The following is a 23702-nucleotide window of genomic DNA, read 5'->3' as shown; positions in this document are numbered from 1 at the left end:
GGACAAGGCACCAGTCGGTCTAAACGAATGCCGCGAGTAAAAGTATAGGTGAAGTGAGTAGGGTGAAAGGGGAGGGGGGGGGGGGCGTGCAGTGAAAAGGTGGTCTCCTGTTAAAAAAAAAATTGGAATTACGGCAAAGCTGTTCGATGGATTTATGCTTTGTCGCTGCCGCGCTTGATGAAGCGTCTATTAGCCAACTGTATGTGTAAAGAATTGAGACTGGCTCGGTAGCTCTTATCTTCGTCCACCACAACAGCATGAACTCCTTGAGTCGAAATTCGCTTCTGAGGTAGTCGATAAAAACTGACGCTTACTCTAATACTGTATACTTTCGGATAAAGGTAGAACTTGTGCAGGAACAAATCCCACATTTCGCAGCCCAAAATTAGAATAAAAAAATATTATAAATATATTAGTGGCGCATCTATGCGATTAGCAATCTTTCCTTTGTTGGGGTTGTAGCTGCCTAATTGTTGTTTGAGATGTTAAGATAATTATGATAACAATTATATCCCCATGTCGTTTGTGAATCACAAGGCCTTAAGGCCACGTCATTAGACACACGAAAGCGCAATCTCGCTGACACCCACCGTTCCGCATGATACCACGGCGCAGTAAATCTTGCTCAAAGTATACCTTGAGCAAGATTTACCAGGATACCAGGAACCAGGATACCAGAACCAGGATACCAGGAATTTGAACTGGAGTGAAGTATACTTCACTCCAGTTGCAACTTCGCTCTTAACCCACACGGGAGGGCAAACAGGCCCACTTACGTCCTCACGGACTCGCAGTCTGCTTGCCGACTCTTCCTCCACGGAAGAATCCCTAGGATCACCCTTAACATCTTGGGCGATTGACTAAGACACGAACATCACATTGTATGGTGTCCGGGGCATGTTTGTGTCACTGGCAACACAGGGCCAGAAGCTCTTGCTCGCGAGACGTCAGCCCGAGCAAGGAAAGACACCTCGATCGAAAAAAAAAAATCAAGTACTAGCGTGAGACGTCTTGGAACATCAAGGTCGTTCACGCGAAGAAGTCGCCGCGCCGAACCCGCAATTAACAGCGGAGGAGGTTCGGCTTTACAGAAAAATGCAGACAAATACCTATCCCCATCTGGGGCGGTGGCATGCCATTTGGCCAACCAGATATTCCAGTCAATGCCCCTGTTGTGGGGCGGAGAAATTCTTGTCGCGTGTGATATGCGAGTGCAAATATTGGCCCCAACATTCAAATTCACCCCAATTAGCATAAAATTCTTTTCAGTAGCCTTGGGCAGTCGAGCCGTCCTCGGCCGGACTGACCTGGAGACTCAACTGAGCCTCCTCAGCCAGGTTCGGCGCGTGGCAGTGGCCACTGGAGTCCCTGGACTGAGGACCCACCCTCCGGCCCTCTTAACCCTATTTTTCCTGAATAGAGTTCTCTCTCTCCACCGTCCCCTTAGTATAAGGCGGAGGAAGTTGTGCTTGGAAGGCTTCGGGCCTGGATGGCCCTTATATTAGCTGTCATGTCTAGATGGAACTGACCGCACTTCCCAATGGTTGCAGCGTGCCCACACTGTCGCCTGCCAGTGACGGAAACAGGTGCCGACCACTTAGTGTGTACTTGTTCCGGTTTTCAGGTGGAAGGTTGCCGTCTGCTATTGCAACCGGGTTTCCCCTATATTGGCCTCGAGCTCCACCACTGGAAAGGCTGGCGCCACCGTCGGCGTGACGTGCTAGGAGGGATCACGTGGACATAGCGGCCGCGTCGGCTGCTTCGGGCGCGCCGAAGCGAGCTGAAAACGAGTTTAAATTCCCTCGTACGCTATTTAGTGGCAAAATTTTCCCGCTTCGAGTGTCGCCTTTACAACGCTTGAAAGCACTACAATAGGTAGTGGCAGCCCTTTTAGGCGCGCAACATGGTAGGCTACTGCTCGGTGCCGCAGGGCCGGACGCACGTAACGGAGGCCAGTGTCAGCCTTATTCACACGTAGCCGCAGGACAAGAAGCTGCGTGAAGCTTGGCTCGCGAAACATAAAACCGGCAAACAGTCATCGGCTACAACTCGGGTATGCAGCAAGCACAGACGCGAGGAAGATTTCTGCTACGGCGCCCGGTTTGCGATGTTCTGAAAACGCGCACTGAGACGCTCGCCCGAGTCCGCTGCCCGACTAATGTCATGACGGTTTGGTCTATGAACTTGTCGATGCTATATATACTGGCAAGTTAACTGGAGCGGTAAGGCAGCGGTAAGAAGCACATTTAAAAAAAGCATGGCATATGGTCATGTTTGTGTTATGAATTAATGCACTGGATTACAAAAAAGGAGCAGCGGGAAATTGCACGCCGAGAACACCGATAAACATACAGTGCGATGCAACTCGAGAAATACTATTGAAAGGTCAAAGAATTTAGAAGAAAAAAAAAAGGAGATTGAATCGTCGCGACGGCACATCACAGGCATCGAAGTCTCTCCAATGAAATTATTTTTGAACAGCTCTGATAGCGCCCACGCAACAATGGTTGCTTGCATACTGTGAAATGCTCATATTCTGCGGCCTGAAGCTCATGGCACGGTGCGAAACAGCGAAACAGTGCGAAACAGTGAGAAAGCGAAACAGTGCGCTGACAAGCATGCAGACGCGCAGTCAGTCGCTGCGAATCTGCGCGGTCGCTGCATTGAGGCTTCGTTCTATTACACTCCATTTAGTTATACAAACACTATAAGAACATATTTCACATAGTTTGATCTCACCGTTTAACTACCTTTCACGCAAGAAGCCGGTTCGGGAGACTCCATCGCGGCGACCGTGCACAGTGGCGTTCACTGTACGTATTTGGTAAAGAGATAGCGTCTGTAAACGATTGTGTGCTTTCAGTTTGCCCAAGATTATTATTTACACAGTAAGAAACTTCTCTCGTTTCGAAAGTACTTACAGAAATGTCTGGGAGAGCTCGCACGTGGTGTTTTCAGTGAGCGCTGACAGCAAAACCTATGAGGAGCGCGCCACGTGATCCCTCATACTACGCCAGCGAGGCGCTTCCGATAGATGGCGACTCCGTAACTCCTCGCCGCCAATAGTGCCACAACCTGCTATGATCGCTGGGTGCATGACAACAAATGCCGCAAAACACTACTCGAATTCACACAGAACAAACGGACTTGCAGCCCACATATAATAGACACAAAACAGTATGCCCTATGGTAAGTCTACATCGGAATTTCAAAAAAAAAAAATAAAAAAATAAAGAAGGTCCATTACATTGGCTATCCATCAAGCGGCCGCGCTCGATGAGTAAGTGTCTGTTGCGGATGAATTGCTATCACCTTAACACACGTATTTCAGGCTACATAGCACTTTTGTCATCTTGGCACATCAGTTCTGCAGGATTGGCCAAGAGTGGGCGCACGCCGATATTTAATACGCAATGCCGAAATTCACTTCCAGCACATGCCCAGTTGCCTTTGTTGTCGGCTCGGCAATACAGCAGCCAGTCTCAAGAACATACCTTCCGTCCCAAAGGGCAGCTTGCGTCACAAGGTAAGTAAAAGAGGTTAGATGCATACCGCAAACTGGGTCAAGTTCCCAAAGAATGCCAGTAATTGACAACGATAGCAAGGTTTAACGTTGCGCTCGAATTCCTTGGATGGTGTTTCTAACGATACGCGGATGCGACACGTTGGCGTGACGTAGCGGGCAAAGGCAACTGCTGTTGCATAAAAGAAACAGCACCCTGGCAGCTACCAGGCGTGTCACAACGCTGGCGTAGGGGACGCTGGCATGATGAGAAATGTCACCAGTGACGCTACGGGCGTCGCACTTCGAAGATGCAAGAGTTGAGGTTAGACAGACAGCGCCCGGTGAAATATTAGATAACCTTAGCGTGACGTCTACTTCCCGTTCCGTTGGGAGAAGTCCATTACGCACAGCAATAACGCGCAGTGTACCATCATCAGCGGAACGCAGAACGATGTCCCGGCTCAGCCACCGAGCCGACTGAGTGGAGGGCCGACCGTACGCCCACTTCGCTTTGGCGTTTTTTTTTTTTTTTTCGCAGTCGACGCATACAGCTTCTCTGGAGACCTTTGGAGACGCATCCACATGCAAGCCACGCATGCGCCGTGATAAGGTGACAGCACGACGGCGCAGACTGCTGGAAAGCGTCTCGAGCGTCCGCATAATCGAAGACGATCGTTGCTGCAGCTTGCCTGAACTTGGATTGCGAGAGCATGGCGTGCGCCGTCTTTACACCTTCAAGGCCACGCAGGCAGAGATAAACTGTATTTACATGAAAGGTAGAGAGGTCGGCCTGGGCTGCTGCGCTGTTGTCTTGTACTATGCACTGCGGAAGAGGGACGGGAAGTGAAAATATTCGGATGAACGATGGTTGCAAAATATTGCTCATAACAGGAATAGTTGCTCGCCCCAAACGCCTGCTCTCGACAGCGGTGAAATGACCTATTATTCCTTGTTTTGCTCTCACGTGACCTACTCTGTGCTAGTCAGAGATGCCACGACGCCTTCTAACTAGCAAAAAAAAAAGAAAGAAAGAGATAACAGAAGAACGGTTCATTCGGTATGCTTATTATACCCGTTTTTGGTATACCGAATGCTGATTTATTTATCAATGCTTACGTAATTAGAATCCACCATTCGTATATATTAATTGTGCGATTTAGGTCTAAACAGGGCTATGAGACAAGGAGATGCGATATATGGATGGTACTAACCGGGCGTTTAATCTATGGAATGTAACGCTTGCGCTATGTGTTGCCATGCATGTCTTCTCGATCATTGTGAATCTATGAAGCAAGTAACGCTTCAAGTTGAAAACGCGAGAACGTGATCTGATTGACACGAACTTTATTGAAGTGTCCTGAGAAACATGATTCGGCTCACCAATCACGTTGGTGGCTCCGCCCACGACGGGAACGGGAGGTGACACACTGCGACGTCGCGGGCCCCCTGGACTGCCTGGAGTTGGTGCGCGAATTTCCCATCACTTCCCATCATTTCCATGGCATAAGTCCCATCGTTCCCATGGCGGCTGACCGATCGTGGCGACAGAGATTCCTCTAGTGATTATGTAGGCAGATCTATCAGCTACCCCAAGCATTTTGCGGCCCGCCTTAACCAAAATAATCGAATGTTCCCTATGAGCACAGTATATCAAAGGCAAGAGACGCATTTTCCTTTTTCTCGGCTTGGCCGGGCAGGACGTGCGGAGAACCCCACTTGAAGTTTTCTATATCGTTCACTTTTATGCTACACTTACAGGCAATAGGCCAACACATCCATCCGGTTTAATACAGGCGTCAACGAAGCAGAAAGGCACGCAACTAAGCGTATACGGATGCTAGTCTTCACTGGTAAAAAAATAAGAAGTACAGAAAACGTAGTTGAATAACGTAACCTTTGCACAATGAGGCACACAAAAACAGTCAGGCATACCGAAATATCACAGCTGCGACACTTCTTCATGCAATGTCGTCAAGTGTTCGACGAAAACTCGTCTGGCGAGGAAGTATACTGGTGCCAAAAAAAAGTGCACACGCCAAGAATAAAAGAAAAATAAAGAACGAAGTTTCGGACGCCTTACGGGTCCCTTGATCGCAATCAAGATATAAGCGCGGGCACCTTCATGCAATGTTCATCCGACATTTCAGTGCAACGTTCACGTGAACACAAATAGGCCCGGCGAGCGTCGAGGTCCCAGAAGACTGTTACAATCACAACTATGCTGGCGGCATACATTGTATACTCGCTCGCACGGCACTCTGTCCCTTGGGCATGGATGCACAGTTAGCAGAGGCGGTGGTTATCGCCGAGACCTCCAAGATGGGCAGAACGCGTGGCTATGCAATACAAAAGTGCCTTAGCGCGGCCGCCTCTTTTCGCTCACTTCTCGGGGCTCTTCCTCACAATGTAAGGACCGTCCATTTTCAAATTCGAATAGGAAACGGCGCGCTTAATAGCAGTCCATCGTCGTATATATAAGCGTCATTAATGACACTCGATGGAAACACCTGACGTCCCGTGACGTGCATTAACAGCCCTTTACGGAAGCATGTTGCCAGCCCAGCATCACAGCACACGGGTGTGGCTTTTCTCCGAAAGCTTCCATCACACAGAAGAGGTATCCGATTTGGTAGCTTTGCAGACGTCCCTCTTCTGTCGTGCTCCGGCCGACGTCGCAATGCCTGCGCGTAACGCTGCACTAATGGCAGCCCATCATCGGGTGTGAACTGCGTTGGTATCTCACGGAAACCTGTTAATGAACTTCTCTCGTACATACAGTCCGTATAGTTTTATAGCGACAGCAAATAATGGCACATAATAAAAACGCAATAGTGGCTGTCCGTAACATGTACACGCGCACAACACTCATGGCAGTCCATCAGGATATAAACTGCACTATTGGTACTTAATGGAAACCTATTAATTGAAGTCCACGGCGCATCAATCCATCATTGTATGTCGACACTCATTAACGACAGATAATTAAAACGTATTAATCCTTATGCACTTGCACAACGGTTTGTCCAAAGGGTAAAAATGGCACGGGTTGTTTGAGCCGAAGCCACCATCACGGACACGAGGGGTCACTGCAATTCAGTAACATGGCGGCTGTTCTTCCGGTGCCGGATATGTACCGGTAGATGCTTCCCATCCCGGAGGTGCCTCTTACGACATCGGAATCGCCACCGGCACACTCGTCCCCCCAGTCTTCGCACTCAATGTCGAAGAGGGCCGGGCTGATGTCGAGGTGTTTGCAGTGGACCTTGACATCGCACAGCTGCGAGCGGTCCGAGAAATCCATGTGATCTGACCTGCACCGCCCTCTGGCTTACTAAATGAGCACCAATTTGGCGTTATTAAAGCGATACATCGTTTGACTGCATGCCCTGCCCTCTCGGGCTCGGTGTATACCATTGGACATAATCACTCGCGAGTACAGTGACTCGTTTTCGCTTCACGCCGATTTCAATAACGTAGAAGAGAGTGTGAGTGAGTGACGAAAGGTGTGATTGGACGTAGGGTGTTATGATTGCGAATGAGTAGTCTTAGTAAGTATGAAGCGCAGTGCGCGCTGGCTAACGTGGAGTATCGGCGACAGTCGGTGACAGTGAATTTGAGCTGAGGTTAGAGCTAGCATGTGGGATGTGCTGGCGCGTGAGTGTGAGTGGATAATCGTTTTTTGGTTCCAGCAAATGTTAATAAAAACCAGTAATAAACTCGAGTAAGTGTTGGCAGGTGTGTGCCAGTCGGTATGTGTATGTCAGTGCACGAGCAGGAGCGTGAGCGAGTGCCGATGAGTGTGAGTAGACATGAGTGTGAGTAGACATGAGTGTGAGTGAGTATGTAACCAAAAAGAAGCGCTGCCGATCCGCTGACTCCGCAACGCTTATTTTTGGCTACATGCTTTTATGTGGCAATATATATGAGTGTGGCTGCTGCTGGAGGGTTGGTCGCTACCTCGGCGGATATATTTGTGGACATATATACGAAGGCCAAATGCAAGTACCAATGCCAAGTAATGTATACGAAGGCGCCGAATGCAAGTACCAGCTAGCGGGCCCTTCTATGCCGGCCGACAAACTAGTGCCAGTAAACGCCCCCGCTGTTTAGCGTATTAAAAATATGTTTCTACCTAAAACCTGGAGATATGAAATTTCCGATCGTAGAAACTCTAAAGCACCCGACCTTTTAATGAAACAGCGCAGTATAATCAAATGATTTTCATTCACTCGATTTTCCTTTAGTTCGCCATCTGCAGTACGTACCACAGGACGTGCGTGCCCATTCTTGTCTGATACTCGAAAACGGGGTATACATGTCACACAGTGGCACAAGAGGTACAGAATCACTAAACGCGCAACAAGTTACGTGTCTCACTTCTCTGTGCACACACCTATCAGCTCTATGCTTCCATATAAAAAAGAAGGCATGATACATCGTCTTCGTCATCATGACGTGACCATATAACTCCCATATAACTGCCCCAACTACACCAAGGAAAAAAAAGAGAAATAAGAGAGAGAGAGAGAGCGAGAGAGAGAGAGAGAGGGGCATGATACATCGTCTTCGTACTCATGACGTGACCATATAACTCCCATATAACTGCCCCAACTACACCGAGAAAAAAAAAAGAAATGAGAGAGAGAGATGTGTGTCATGCAGCAGGACCTCATCGCATTCGACAGTATGCGCTAGGTAGCTAGCCGAAGTCAATTTTATATCCAAGCCATTTGTGTGCGTGCAATGTAAGGCTAACTAAGCGATACACGCGTTTGAGTGCGCGCGAGGCAAAGGGTCGAATATGCGTCGCATAATGACCAGTTCTCTTAGGTCAGCTTCGCCGCTACACAACGGCGCTAGGTGACAAAGCATATTAGGAGTAGAAAGGGGCCACCGTCACGGGAGATCGTTCGTGTTCTACATTTAAATACGCACGCACGCACCACCTCCGGCCATAGCACGAGCGCCGACACGTCTAATAACTCTACTAGCTAATCATGCAGAGCTGTTTCTATCGTTGCTATGGCACAGAAAAAAAAGAGCAGATATATATTCTTTTTACCGCTCTTTTGTTTTCTCTCTTTTCTTTCTTTAAGAGCGTACAAGTTGAGTCACTGACAAAGCAAGAAAGAAATCTCGGTGGAACCCGAACGACGGTACCTTTTATTTTTTTTACTTGGAGATCCAACTTTTCGATAATTTCTTTTGCCTGACTTAACAGCTGGTATTGCGTCAAACACTCGACTTCAAGTTTGAGGTTCTTATCCGAGTTTCTTCTGGCAGGGCTTCCGCCATCGAGTAATACCAGAGACTTGCCGGTGAGCGAAACTGATGCCGAACTCGGTCTCGGGTGACCTGGGAACCACCAGACGCAGAATCTTCTGCACCGCGGTGTGGCTGTCGTCGAGCAGGGTGTCGTATGGGGTGTTCCGCGCGTACAGCGGTGTGAAGACGAAGTCGCAGAAGCTCGTGTGCGTGATGGCGTCGTAGTTCCTGCCGGAAGGTGCCGAACGCGCACCAGACCACGTTCCTCGGCATGGGTCCCGACCAGGGCGTGGCTGCGCCACGAAATCAAATATCGCTTGCAACGCACTGCAGCGCGCTTATATACTTCCGCAGTTAATTCGCTATAATAGTACTAAATTAACATGTTATATCAGAACTATACTTGTTAATTCGGTGTGACAGTACTTTACCGCCTAATTCTTTGTAGCAGCACAGACAAAACGAATAGCCGTAAACAAAGGGACATGGCGATGCGAAGTGTATGTAGCAATTAATTAGCTGTAACGGTAATTTAGCGGGCAATTTTGTTACTGTAGCACTAATGCAATTAATTCGTTTAACAGCACAGTTGATTCGGTATAACAGCACTTTAGCACCTAATTCCTTGTAGCACTGCCATGGCAGTTCATTGTTCATAACGGTACTTTCGCAGCTAAACCATTACAGAAGTACTACAGCAGTTGATTCCTTGTAGCGGTACTATAGCAGTTCATTCGCAGCAGCAGCATACAGAAGCGGCATGTAGAGACACGGCGAGCATATGGTGCACGTAGCACTTAAGTCACAGCAATAGTACATTAGCAATTTATTAAAATAAGCCGAGTACACTTTTCTTCTGCGCTGTTCAGGCAATGCGCGGCGCTCTCCACATTCCCTGAACCTCGCGAAGCTCGTTCCTGGCCCTTTAAGTGCATCACCCTACAACAGGCTGCGGATCATCATCATCATTATCGTAATCATCATCATCAGCCTATTTTATGTTCACTGCAGGACGAAGGCCTCTTCCTGGATAGAGTAGCCCATAAATTAAAGGGGTCAACGTACTCGTTGTGCTGCTGGTCGTCGTAGTGGTAGTCGTAGTAGTTGTAGTGGTTGTAGTGGTGGTTGTAGAGGTAGTTGTGGTGGTTGTGGTGCTGGTTGTAGTGGTAGTTGTAGAGGTTGTAGTAGTAGTTGTGGTGGTTGTGGTGCTGGTTGTAGTGGTAGTTGTAGAGGTTGTAGTAGTAGTTGTGGTGGTTGTGGTGCTGGTTGTAGTGGTAGTTGTAGTGGTGGTTGTAGCGGTAGTTGTGGTGGTTGTGGTGCTGGTTGTAGTGGTTGTAGTGGTAGTTGTAGTGGTTGTAGTAGTAGTTGTGGTGGTTGTGGTGCCGGTTGTAGTGGTTGTAGTGGTAGTTGTAGTTGTTGTAGTAGTAGTTGTGGTGGTTGTGGTGCTGCTTGTAGTGGTGGTTGTAGGGTTGTGGTTGTAGTGGTCGTTGAGGTAGTAGGTGGCGGTGCTGCGAACAGAAGCAAACGGTAACAAATACTTAGCCACAGTGATTACGATCGACTCCAGTACCATATTACATCACACATAATAACGAAAAACGCGACCCACTTCTTTTCATTGAACTTTTCCGAAGCAAGAACAAAAGGATACTTTGTAAAGGTAGCATAAGATTACTAGCACTTTAAAGCGTTAGGTGGTACGGCACTGGCTATCTTAAGTAACACACAGGTTAAATATTCCGTAATGCTATATGTGCAGTGCCTCGTAAACCATTAGGAACCTCTTTCTGGTACGTTTCCTTTCTCTGACCAAGGCAGTAATTGGAGATAGGGAAGTCTGTAGGCGTGCGGGAAGTGGACAGCGACGTTGAAGTCAGCTTTCCGACGTTAAAGCAACGAGGTTATATACACAACCTCCTTCGAGAGGTTAAATTCCACTCGTTATAAACGCCTTTACACTGGTACGAGTAGCCTTTCAGAAACTAGCATTTCTTCAAGGAAAAATAAAGAAGCCATTCGTAGAAAACAGAATGCCAAAATACTGTTTTCCTCTTCAAGGAGCTGCCCCACCCACCTCTCGTAACTCATGAAGTATTAATCACACAACTCAAATCAATCAAAACTCACCAATAAAGACCTGCCTTACCAAGTAGGCCACGTCGAAGCAATTCTAAATCTGTGTTTTTATTTTTCCTAAATCATTATAATTTGCAAACTTCGCTGAGTCACATGTGACAAAGAGGTCTAAATACATCTTGTTATTGTTCGTTATTATTATTTATTGTTAATATCATCTTGAGCTGGAAGGCAGGCGCTGCATCAATATAATCTGTCGAACTTCATCCTTGTTGTGGCCTCGCTCAGCCTGTTTTACACGAACTGATTTAGCTGTGGAGAAATTCGGTACTGTGCCAGAGCATAGGCCTGCTCTCGTGAAGCCTTACATAATTCTATCAAAAAAATACCCGTACGCTCCGAGCCATATTGTATGGCGTTCACACGTGCAATTATATGATAACATACGGGTTTTCATACAAGCTTGCATATAATCACATGGGATTGTACATACAGCGCATATTGGGCATATGGTCCTTCTTTAATAAGGTTTAAATGGCACCACGATCTGCAGCCATAAAAAAAAAGTTTCTTTTTTTCCTTCCTCTCTACCCGATTTCTTCCTTAAACCATTCTCTTTTACAACCGGACATCCCGGTGTGTTGTCATGCAATCAACCACCTAGCTAGCTCGCTGTTCAGCCTGTAACGAAATAAAAACCTTACCTAATAATAGAATGAGCAGGTCGTAGGACAGCACTGCCAGCAAGGCGAGGAGGAATCCGATGAGCGTAAGCACCAAATACATCTCCCTGCGAGAGACGACAAAGGAGCTGGATGGCACGTAGGCTGCTTGCTTTACTGAAACTACAGAAGTATAGGTGAATCCTAAAGTTGCGTCCGACCAGTTGCAAGTTTTGCAGTTCCAAGGTCAGGACGTATAGCAAAAGAGAGGGAAATGATTGAGAGTAACGGAACAAGAAATGTAGTTAATAGCCAAAAAAGTAACCAGGCTCCGCGAACTAGATAAGGTAAAAAGAAAGAACTGCCCAAGCACTACATACAGATGGTTAACCAGTGAAGCTGAAACGTGCGGCCCCGGTGTTTATCACTGGGTTAATCCCGACGTTTCATTAAATGGCGGCTCAGTTGGCTATCGGATCCTCGGTACGCAGTTGCGGCTTACAATCCGCCGTACGAGCCTGGCCTTCTCTTGTGCCCGGGCTGCAGCATCGGCACGGCATAGACGAGCTCGTTCCCGATTCTGCTCGTGGCGTTGCTGATCGAAAGCTGCCTGCTCTTAGGCAGTATGTATGACGCGTGGCCTACACTCTTAACCAAATTACATTCCCTGAACCTCGCGAAGCTTGTCCCTGGCCCTTTAAATGCATCACCCTACAACAGTCTGCGAATCATCAGCATCATCATCGTAATCATCAGCAGCAGCCTATTTTATATCCACTGCAGGATGAAGGCCCCTCCCTGTATCATCATCATCATCATCAGGACTACGCCCACTGCAGGGCGAAGGCCTCTCCCTTACTTCTCTAACTACACCGGTCATGTGCTAATTGTGGCCATGTTGTCCTTGCAAACTTCTTAACCTCATCCGCCCACCTAACTTTCTACCGCCCCCTGCTACACTTCCCTTCTCTTGGGATCCAGTCCGTAGCCCTTCATGACCATCGGTTATCTTCCCTGCTCAATACATGTCCGGCCCATGCCCATTTCTTTTTCTTGTATTTCAACTCAGATGTAATTAACTCGCGTTTGTTCCCTCACCCAATCTGCTCTTTTCTTATCCCTTAACGTTACACGCGTCATTCTTATTTGCACAGCTCGTTGCGTCGTCCTCAATTTAAGTAGAACCCTTTTCATAAGCCTCCAGGTTTCTGCCCCGTACGTCAGTACTGGTAAGACACAGCTGTCATACACTTTTCTCTTGAGGGATAACGGCAACCTGCTGTTCATGATCTGAGAATGCTTGCCAAACGCACTCCAGCCATTCTTAATCTTCTAATTATTTCGATCTCATGATCCGGATCCGCGGTCACTACCTGCCCAAAGTAGATGTATTCCCTTACCACTTCCAGTGCCTCGCTACCTATCGTAAACTACTGTTCTCTTCCGAGAATGTTAAACATTACTTGAGTTTTCTTCAGATTAGTTTTTATACCCACCCTTCTGCTTTGACTCCCTAGGTCAGTGAGCATGCATTGTAATTGGTCCCCTGAATTACTATGCAAAGAAATATCAGCGAATCGCAAGTTACTAAGGTACTCTAAATTAAATCTTATCCCCAATTCTTCCCAGTCCAGGTCTCTGAATACCTCCTGTAAACACGCTGTGAATAGCATTGGACTGATCGCATCTCCCTGCCTGACGCCCTTCTTTATTGGGATTTTGTTGCTTTCTTTACGGAGGACTACGGTGGCTGCGGAGCCGCTGTATATATCTGCAGTATTTTTACATATGGCTCGTCTACACCCTGATTTCGTAATGCCTGCTTGACTGGTGAGGTTCCGACTGAATCAAACGCTTTCTCGTAATCAATGAAAGCTATATGTAAGGGTTGGCTGTATTCCGCACATTTCTCTATCACCTGATTGATAGCGTGAATATGGTCTATTGTTGAGTAGCCTTTACGCAATTCTGCCTGGTCCTTTGGTTAACAGAAGTCTAAGGTGTTCCTGATTCTATTTGCGATTACCTTAGTAAATACTTTGTAGGCAACGGACAGTAAGCTGATCGCTCTATAATTTCTCAAGTCTTTGGCGTCCCCTTTCTTATGGATTATGTTGGCGTTCTTCCAAGATTCTGGTACCCTCGAGGTCATGAGGCATTGCGTATACAGGGCGGCCAGTTTTTCTAGAACAATCTGCCCACCAACCTTCAACAAATATGCTGTTACTTGATCCTCCCACAGCTGCCTTCCCCTTTTGCATAGTTCCCAAGGCTTTGTTTACTTCTTCCGGCGCTACTTGTGGGATGTCAAATTCCTCTAGGCTATTCCCTCTTCAATTATCGTCGTGAGGGCCACTGGTACTGTATAAACCTCTATAGAACTCCTCAGCCGCTTGAACTATCTCAACCATATTAGTAATGATGTTGGCGGCTTTGTCTCTTAACTCATACATTCCGGGATAGAGTAGCCCAAAAATTAAACAGGACAACGTACTCGTTGTTGTGCTGCCGGTCATCGTAGTGGTAGTCATAGTATTTGTAGTTGTTGTAGTCGTAGTAGTTGTAGTGGTTGTAGTTGTAGTGGTTGTAGTGGTAGTTGTAGTGGTGCTGGTTGTAGTGGTAGTTGTAGTGGTTGTAGTAGTAGTTGTGGTGGTTGTGGTGCCGGTTGTGGTGGTTGTGGTGCTGCTTGTAGTGGTTGTGGTGCTGGTTGTGGTGCTGGTTGTGGTGGTTGTAGTGGTGGTTGTAGTGGTTGTAGTTGTAGTGGTCCTTGAGGTAGCAGGTGGCGGCGCTGCGAACAGAAGCAAATGGTAACAAATACTTAGCCACAGTGATTACGACCGATTCCAGTACCATATTGCATCACACATAATAACCAAAAACGCGACCCACTTCTTTTCATTGAACTTTTCCGAAGCAAGAACAAAAGGATACTTTGTAAAGGTGGCATAAGATTACTAGCACTTTAAAGTGTTGGGTAGTATGGCACAAGCTATATTAAGTAACATACGGGCTAAATATTCCGTAATGTTATATGTGCAGTGCCTCCAAAAGCATTAGGAACCTCTTTCTGATACGTTTCCTTTTGTCAGAAGCTAAGCAAGGCGTTTCGGCAACGCAAAACGTGCATCATCGTCGTTAAAGCATTCTTCTACGGGGAGTAGGTTGTCTTTGCTTGGTGCGCAACCTCCACTATATATATATATATATATATATATATATATATATATATATATATATATATATATATATATATATATATATATATATATATATATATATATATATATATATATATACAGTGAAAGCTCGTTAATTCGAACTTCAATAATTCGAATTTATGGATAATTCGAACTGTACGATTTGGTCCGGCCAAGCTCCACAGAAGTCTATGTATAAAAAAGTCCGTTAATTCGAACGCGAGAAGGTTCCCTCACGGATAATTCGAACTACGCTCGCCTGGCACACAGCCAGAGAAACGCAACTACTGCCTACGCACAAGGCTGTATTTCCTCCGAAACGGAGAGAACGGCGAGAGAAGGCAAAATCGGAAAAAAATCTAACCAGCGCGGGGTCAGCCAGAAGGCAGCGGCGGCTGCCGCCTCTCCATTCTACGTAACCTCCGAGACTTCTTGCCCATTGCGAATCTCGGAGGCTTTGCAAATCTTGTACAGCTGCTAATGTTGTGCGGCGATGGCACGGCAAGCGCCAAAACACAGCGAATCAAGTACGTCGCAGCTGCGCTTGCAATCAAGAACCAACGAATCAGGGCCTTTGCCACTTTCACATGTTCAGCGTCTTTGTCTCGGCAGTCTTCATCCGTTGTGCACCTCTGTTTTCAGCTTAGGAGGTATCGCCCGTCGCGATTCATTGTGATGGTGTTAAGCCTCGGCTAACGTTCGTTTCGGTGGACATCGGTGGTGTGGCACAGTCGGACCCAGAGCTTCGACTTGAAGATGGCGTGTGCCCGCGGCACACGCCATCACTTTCTGACACGCCGAATTTCAGACATGCCCTACTGCTTCCAAGTCGCAGTGTACTGTTGCTCTCCTTCACTTTCGTTAGTTCGAACTTTCGTTAATTCGAACTGAAGCGGCTTCCCCTTGCGGTTCGAATTAACGAGCTTTTACTGTATATATATATATATATATATATATATATATATATATATATATATATATATATATATATATATATATGTATATATATATGGTTGAGTTTGCTTCTGCGGATCGAGCGCTGTATGTTCTGCGCGACTATCGCTGCACTCACTTCGTGGCAATATATATGCGCGCTACGCGTAACTCACACAAAAATTGCTTACGCCGACAACTACCAATCCTCCATCTCCATCTCTCTCTCTCTCTCTCTCTCTCTCTCTCTCTCTCTCTCTCTCTCTATATATATATATATATATATATATATATATATATATATAAGCAATTTTTGTGCATTTTACGCGTATCGTGCATATTACCGCGCAGTCATTGCATCGATAGTCGCGCAGAACATACAGCGCTCGATCCGCAGAAGCAAACTCAAACCTCAAATGCAACATTTAATGTGATTAGACATATCGGAGGCACATATGACGCACGATAGCCTTCAGACAAGCGGCTTCTCGAGACCAGTCCCAGCGTCAAGTATAATTCGCTATTACAAGCACAGAAAACGAATGGAAGCGCGTTTCTTCATCCGCACCTTGATGTAACGGATGGGCAGGTCCAAGAATCGGCGCATGTTCTTTCACTACTTCTATATAGGAGATGAAAGCAAACAAACAAGAACAAAACAAAAGTGAGCAGTTGAGTCCAGATTGCGAGGCAGTTCCTAGGATAGCTGGCGCGAGAAGCTTCCACCGTTATTTCTTTTTCCCTCTCTTTTTGACTTTGAACATTGTCGGGGCTCTTTATACTTCTATTTTTCCAAGTTCACTCAGATTAGCAAGCGACGGGCAAGCGTTTGCGTGACATCCGCCGTGATGGCTCGTTTGATATGGCATTCAATCTACTACTGCTAGTTCTACTACTATTACTAGTTAGTACTACTACTAGTTCTACTACTGCTATTCAATCTGCTACTGCTGCTGATTCCGAGTTGATGGGTTCGAGCTCTCTATGCCGTTATAGTTAACTCCAGCCCCCCACTAACGCAGTAACCATGTTTAGAAAGCCACTCGGTCAATACTTTACATAAGAGGGAAGGGCAGATGTCAGCTCCGAAAGCCAACCCTACCGCTTAATTGTCTGCTCCATGTACGCGCTCTGTACGGGCTGTAGCTATTCATATGCTCATCGTTTTCGCTCACCTTCGTGTGGCAGCATCGACGCAGTGGTTGTGGGCACCACTGAAAAGCGTGAAGACAGAACAAACAAATGTTAACGAAAGACTGGCAGAAAACGAACACAGAACTATGTCAACACAAAGGACGTTGTAATTGACGTGTAAAAGCTTCCCACAAGTCTGTTTGTCGTCATCGCCGTTGTTGTAGTTATTGTCGTCGTCGTCATCGCTGCTGTTGTTGTTGTTGTTGTTGTTGTTGTTGTTGTTGTTGTTGTTGTTGTTGTTGTTGTTGTATCGCTTTGCGACCGGTTCTTAAGTATTACGTGGCCCCGAATTCACTGTTTGGAGCCTGATTTGCGGCACTATTGGATACGTAGGGGAAGCTGGGATTTCCAGTCGCTTTCGAGTCGTTCGAATTTGAATGAATGTGTTCTGTCCATCACTTATACTGCGGCTATCATACTCCGCGCAGTGCAGCGAAAAGTATGAATCAACAACATTTTCCTCCTCCTCCTCCTCCTCCTCCTCCTCATCATCATCATCATCATCATCATCATCATCATCATCATCATGTCCACTGGAGGACAAAGGCATCTCCCAGCGATCTTCAACTATGGGCAGCCTCAAGCTACGTACTATGGGCAGCGTCAGCCAGCCACGAAAAATTCGCAGCCATTCCGCTCTGAATGTGGGCTACCATGCGGAACCATAGCGCGCAAGCGGGGGCGGCGAATGTGGGTGGAGCCTACGCGAAGACGTTAAGGGCCGATTTACGCTCGAGCCGCCCATCGCTGCGAGCCGCACCGCACGCTTGCGGTCGCGCGAAACAATGCACGTATCCAGCACTTGTGCACAAATTACCATTTACACTGTGTGCACAGTGTATACCTTACACATTGTAAACCGAAATTTGCGCACAAGTGTTTGATGCGTGCAATCTTTCGCGCGACCGCACGCGTGCGGTGCGGCTTGCGGCGATGGGCGGTTCGAGCGTAAATCGGCCCTATAGGGCCTAAAATATATCGATGGGTCCGGTTTGCCTACCGTTGTTTGCAAACATAGCGTAGGTCTACATAGCTCCGCTGTAAAAGGAAGCGTAAGGGGTGCCTCACTAACCACTCCATTGTCCGCCTCTGCAGACAGGCCTGCTCGCGACGCCGACTAAACGTAAGTTCCACGGGGGGATTAGTAGAGCGAAACAGGCGAGCCTTCCTGCCTTCTGTGGAATGCGCAGCTGGTTATCGTAGGTGACTGGCTAACACGAGCCCTAGCGCATTCGCTGCTCTGCGACGTTGCCCTTACGCAACCCGACTGTTGTACCGTCACCGCAAAGAGTAATTTCAAGATGGTATTTTTTTTTTTTTGCGATAGCAATTATGCGGATCCTCGAGGTGTGTTTGCGCTGTCGGTGTTGTCGTGCTGTCACGGTATCACGGTAATGATTAAGCGTGTTCAGCTCCAAAAGTGACGAAGCCAAGTGGACGCACCATCAGGCTTAGCTCAATCAGGTCAGGGTGGATGCATGGATGCTATAGGAGCGGCCCCTTCGGAACGGGGTGGCGGGTTGCGCCACCAAGCTCCTGTTATTACGTTGCCTAATGTCCTACCTTTGTTAGAAAAGAAAAAGAAAAAAAAGCCCACGTTAAATACCTATAACCAAACCTGCTGAACCCCTATTGTGAACTTTGTTTTTGTACGCCTCCGTTGTTTGTTATTTCCCTACTTTTCTTCCACCAATCTTCCGATCCCCTCTTACTAATCTCTATTGCGGACGTGTTTACTTTCCCCCTGCTTTCGCTGAACCCAAGGGCTTCAAGGAAGCCAGAGGTGCCTAAATCGACCGCTAGGCAGATGTCTTCACATTGTAATAAAGCATGCTCCAACGTTTCCCTGACTTTACCGCAGAAAGTACATGCTTCTTCTTCCTTGTGGTATCCTGCTATATAAGTGCACTTATAACTTAGAACACTTAAAACTTAGTGCACTTAGAACGCGCATGCGTGTTCTAAGACATCCTGATCTCGCTTAGAAAAGTAAAGAGCTTCCCTTTGAGTTATCTCAGATTGTCTCTTTCCTGATATCGCTTTCGGTCTGCTGTAGCCTGGGCAGCGCCATCTTGCTTCCGCTGCTGGCACCAGCCCCGTGCGCTCGCACACGTATGTTAGCGTTCCTGCTGAACAGCTATGTGCAAAAATACACCGCGGTGTACATGCACTGCTCTGAGCGCAACGGACAGTATAGACGCCAAGGTCAATCTATCTAATCCTTTGTTCGGGCACTGACGGACGCGGATGGTTTTCCTTCGGTCCCATCTCGTGCACCATCGAGCCGCGACGCCTGCAACGCCGTAGGCAGGGCTCCTCGTTACGTCAGCTTTCTGTGACGCCTGCAGCGTAGCTCTAAACCTTAACAATAATTAAGTAGACGTCTAACGATAATACACAAGTAAAACAAGCTGTAGTGTCATCTTACGCGTGTTTTTCTGGTCATGTACAAGAATGTGTTCAACTGCTTCCCGCAATTAGGACACTGGAGTACTTGGCGATGCCGATCGAACCAATCGACGACACTCAAAGGCCCAATACAACAAAATTTTGCGTTGCCTAGGTTGGTCTGAAGGAGTTGTGTGTACAATCGGGAAGGCAAATAATCCTTGCCATATAGCTGCAGTACTGGTGAGCGTTTAATCTTGTTATCAACGGCCTTTGAGTAGAACTCGTTCCTGCGTTCTGCGTCATTTCTGGCGAGCGGTAATTTTGGATTGTTTTTTAAACGTTGGACATCAATCTACTCGAGTTTTTTTATGATACACACCCGCTCCTGTTTTAAAATTGGAACTTTGCACAAAGGATCCTCTATACACAGAATTAGACTTTTCACGCGGTTCTTTTTCTTTTTTTTTTGTGGTCGGGCTTTAAGACACAAAATTGGAGGAACGTAGCATCTCTTTTTGATGGACAATGCCCGAATCTCGACTCACGTGATTCTATCGTCAAGCTGGTTGAAAACGGAGCAGTAGTGATGGTACCTCCTTCAGCTCCTTGGCTTGCGCCAGGTATTGCAGTCGAACTGACCGCGGCCATATTGGCGCCGTCTTGCCGAGAGTGAATGGACAAAGTTGAAAAAAAAACAAGAACACGAGCACATGGAGCGAATCAGAATAGCCAGAAAATTTTACCAAAGTTAGAACACTTGGGTAAAACCATAAATAGGGGTACTGGGCGCGCTAGCAATAACTTAACCGCGGTGGGTATGCAAATAAGTTATCACTCGTTGTTTCAGCCCTTTCATGGCTCTGCGCAGCTGAGCTTAGGATTGGCGAGTTCGATTACTGCCGCGGTGGCTGCATTTCGATGGGGACAGAATACAACGCACCCCCCCCCCCCCCGCCCCTCTTACCGTGTGCATTGGTTGCGCGTTAGAAGAACCCCAGGTGGTCAAAATTAATCCCAAAATCCCCCATACAGTGTGCCTCAATTGCGTCGTGGTTCTGGCACGTAAAACCCCCGATTTATTCATTTATTCGCGGAAAACACCTGCGGAGCTAATCACTATCTGTTAATCTATTTGTAGGGTTCTTCGTCACTAGAAGCTTACAGTATCATCAATAGAGAGAGAATGCAAGAGGAGGAAAGGCAGGATGTCAAGCAGGCCAGCGTCCGGTTTGCTACCCTACACTGGGGGTAAGAGAGATGGGCAATAGAAAGGGGGAAGAGAGTACTCAGTGCACGTGGGAGGGATGCACAGGAGCACTATAAGTGGTATTTCAAACCGTTGCACTTCATGCACCATACTAGTACGCGAATCGCTTTTCCGCGCCAGTGACGGATGTGGCCACGGTCCGAGTATCGTTGATTTAGAGAACGGTCTCGAGTCGAGTCCGAGTTAGCAACCAGAATGATACTCAACGTTAGTGCACGAAGCACCCCTTGAACAAAAACAAGCAAGTTAACAAGCTTATAGGAGTAGTGGTTAGGCATCTTTCAGCTGCAGTTGTGGATTTGCGATGGTGCCCCAATTACTCTGGCTCATCATTTTCTATATTAAGCATGCACACACAAAAATTATTCCGATTTGCGGCTCCCTTTACTAACAAAAGCAGTGTAAAAGGCTTGCACGTTAGAGCTATATTTTCTCAGTCCTGCAAGCGCTTCGCTCAGTACAGCGAATGTCTGGTGCTGGTATATGCAGACAGACGCCGAGGAAAGCAGCAACGATGGTGGCGGCACGTTACAGTGGCCTTGTAAATCAAGGCACGCTCATCTCTTTACCCTGCCTTGTTTCCCGACGTAAACTTATTTTTCTTTTTAGATATGGCAAGTAATCTCACGAGCAGCGATTGGCCAAGGTCCAAGCACATGTCGACAGTGACATAACCAATACGAAAACAAGTTGCTTTCTTTCTTTTTAATTTAGAGTTGTGTAAAACAGGCACGTCTCTTCAGCGATATGGCTTATAAGAGCGACACGAGAGGTCGCCACCAAGTATACAATATCTTTTGGTCACCACCGCTGTGGTGCTGCTCTCGAATACGTTTCTCCCTAATACCGGCATACTTCAGCGCAGGCACAACTTCGTTACGCCAAACATCTGTTTGATGAAGCAGCCGGTCAATGTAAAGGTTATCGCAGCTATATAGGAGCTATGCGAGTCGTCTGCTTTTTGTTGTTGGTTCAACTCGCGCGCTCTAAGTGAAATGAAAAGCCCGTTGTATACAGTACTCATAAATGCCGAGGCAGGCAGTCCTGCAGGCAGGGTGGCAGGCAGGCAGGCAGGAAGGCTGGCCGGCAGGCAGGACCGCGTTCCCAATGGAACAGCTGGCGGTAGAGAGGTAGAGAGGTCAGGCTTGAGGACGAAAAGAACAGGGCTGCCGCTGCGGGAAGCTTCGATTCTTCTACTGAGCTTCTCGCCCTCTCGCGCGGAACGCCACCTCGCGGTCGCGCGCAATCTTCGTCTTCATCAAAGTCGAGAACTGGGGCAGGTATTCTGTAAGCGTCCACCTAGTGGGCATGTCCGTTTCGTCTGCTGTCGAAGTTCTGATTGGCTGGGCTGGGCTGCGCTTGGTGGCGCAACCCACCGCCCCGTTCCAAAGGGGACGCTCATAACATCCATCCATCCACCCCGGCCAGCGCCGCCGCGGGCCGGGATGCTTGCTTTCCTATGCGACAAAAACGCAGCTGCCATGGGCTGTGGAAGTCGCGTGCTGGGCTGTGATAGTGTAAGCATTACAGTGGGCCACAGCCTGAAGAGAGCGCTTGGAGCTGGCGTCTCAACAGCGTGCTGGTCACGTATGCAGGAGGAGCGCGTAAACAGGCGCCAGCAAAATGGCTCCAAAGCGTGCACTCAGCGTCGAGGACAACCCAGGCCCGAAAGAGAGAGAGAGAGAGAGAACAACTTTAGTGAAAATGCCTGCAGAGTCGGTTAGGCTCCCTCCACGCAGGGAGGACAAGCTTTCACCGCGACGCGGCCACTACGTCAGTCTCGTGCATTGTGCTCCTCGAGGGCCCGAAAGAAGCGTCGCGCGGAGCAGGAGCGTCTTCGCTGCGCAGGAAAACAACGTGCATACCGCGAATATATGTATACAATGTATACACACGAATTATGTTTGTCGAATTAAGTACAGCCCCATAATTACAATAAGGCTTAACACTTCTGCCACGATGCGAGGTGCCATGTGAGCAGTGGCGTTGCTAGGTCGTCTGGCACCCGGGGCCCATAGGTCTTCTGTCACCCCCCTCTCCGGGTGTAGCCGGCGAAAGGAGGGGTGCCTTCAGACGTATATGACCCCCCCCCCCCTCACTGGCCCCTTGCACCCGGGGCCCACGGCCCCCCGGCCCCCCCTGTTGCTACGCCACTGCATGTGAGGCAATGATGATGCTAAACCCTCTTAGAAATTATGAACGATGACGCACAACAACGCCTCATGCAAATACGTCTCCCTGTGTGTTCTGTGGACTACGCAGACAAACAGCAGTGGTGCACGAAAGATAACGTGCAGCATCAACTCGCCACCGTCGTATTGGACCAAACGGCGAAAAAAATTTACACATTCGCCGCCATCGTCACCGCTAATTATCGTCAATCAAAGCAAACAGCATACAAACCTTCGCTTACATCGATTCCCACCCTTACAAAAATGACTTTAGACTGTCTATAGAAAGTCTATAGACTTCTTATAGACGACCTTTCCTTTCTATAGATTTGTACTTTTGTTGATACAAAGTCTGTAGACTGTCTATAGACGAAAGTCGATAAAGTTTCTATTTCTTTTTGTCTATACGCAGTCTATAGACGGTCTATAGAAAAAAGTCGATAAGGTGTTTGCTCTTTTTTGCCTACTTCCCCTCTATGGACTACCTATAGACGAAAGTCGATACAGCTTCTATCTATTTTTGTCCATACTTTGTCTATAGACCTTCTATAGACGAAAGTCGATAAGGTTTCTATTTCTTTTGTCTACTCGCAGTCTATAGACAGTTTATAGAAAAAAGTCGATAAGGAGTTTGTTTCTTTATTGTATCCTTCCCCTCTATGGACTACCTATAGACAAAAGTGGATTACGGTCTCTATCTATTTTTGTCCATACTTTGTCTATAAAATTAAATTAAACTATGGGGTTTTACGTGCCAAAACCACTTTCTGATTATGAGGCACGCCGTAGTGGAGGATTGCGGAAATTTCGACCACCTGGGGTTCTTTAACGTGCACCTAAATCTAAGTACACCGGTGTTTTCGCATTTCGCCCCCATCGAAATGCGGCCGCCGTGGCCGGGATTCGATCCCGCGACCTCGTGCTCAGGAGCCTAACACCATAGCCACTGAGCAACCACGGCGGCTATACTTTGTCTATAGACTTTCTATAGACGAAAGTCGATAAGGTTTCTATTTCTTCTTGTCTACTCGCAGTCTATAG

The 23702-nt window shown here is 47.4% G+C and overlaps 2 protein-coding genes across 2 annotated transcripts; both read right to left on the bottom strand.

Annotated features, from left to right (window-relative positions):
• Positions 1 to 6580: 6580 nt before the first annotated feature.
• On the bottom strand, positions 6581 to 11253 carry LOC139055782 (serum factor response D-like). The gene is made up of 4 exons (XM_070533329.1): positions 11236 to 11253; positions 9836 to 10278; positions 8822 to 9063; positions 6581 to 6782 (listed from the first exon to the last, which is right to left on the bottom strand). Exons 1-4 carry the CDS (start codon positions 11251 to 11253, stop codon positions 6721 to 6723), a joined length of 765 nt encoding a protein of 254 aa, XP_070389430.1. The 3' UTR covers positions 6581 to 6720.
• On the bottom strand, positions 10220 to 21719 carry LOC135915520 (uncharacterized). The gene is made up of 7 exons (XM_070534124.1): positions 21511 to 21719; positions 19769 to 19882; positions 16814 to 16852; positions 16207 to 16260; positions 14003 to 14296; positions 11551 to 11636; positions 10220 to 10278 (listed from the first exon to the last, which is right to left on the bottom strand). The coding sequence occupies exons 1-6, from the start codon at positions 21512 to 21514 to the stop codon at positions 11551 to 11553; spliced, it is 591 nt and encodes a 196-aa protein (XP_070390225.1). The 5' UTR covers positions 21515 to 21719; the 3' UTR covers positions 10220 to 10278.
• Positions 21720 to 23702: the final 1983 nt, after the last annotated feature.

The sequence above is a fragment of the Dermacentor albipictus genome, chromosome 2 (assembly GCF_038994185.2).
Source record: "Dermacentor albipictus isolate Rhodes 1998 colony chromosome 2, USDA_Dalb.pri_finalv2, whole genome shotgun sequence".
Classification (NCBI taxonomy): Eukaryota; Metazoa; Arthropoda; class Arachnida; order Ixodida; family Ixodidae; genus Dermacentor; species Dermacentor albipictus.
Note: the sequence above shows the minus strand (reverse complement) of the source record. Positions and strands in the feature narration are given on the sequence as shown.

Excerpts from the sequence above, each read along its gene's own strand:
- LOC135915520 (XM_070534124.1), bottom strand. Across the intron at positions 16,853-19,768 it reads CAGCTTGACGATAGAATCAC|TGGTGCCCACAACCACTGCG; the intron begins GTGAGTCGAGAT and ends CACGCTTTTCAG. Across the intron at positions 14,297-16,206 it reads TGCCCATCCGTTACATCAAG|CGCCGCCACCTGCTACCTCA; the intron begins GTGCGGATGAAG and ends TTCTGTTCGCAG.
- LOC139055782 (XM_070533329.1), bottom strand. Across the intron at positions 9,064-9,835 it reads GACGACCAGCAGCACAACGA|CCACGCCCTGGTCGGGACCC; the intron begins GTACGTTGACCC and ends TTCGTGGCGCAG. Across the intron at positions 6,783-8,821 it reads GGCATCAGTTTCGCTCACCG|CTGTGCGATGTCAAGGTCCA; the intron begins GCAAGTCTCTGG and ends GACCGCTCGCAG.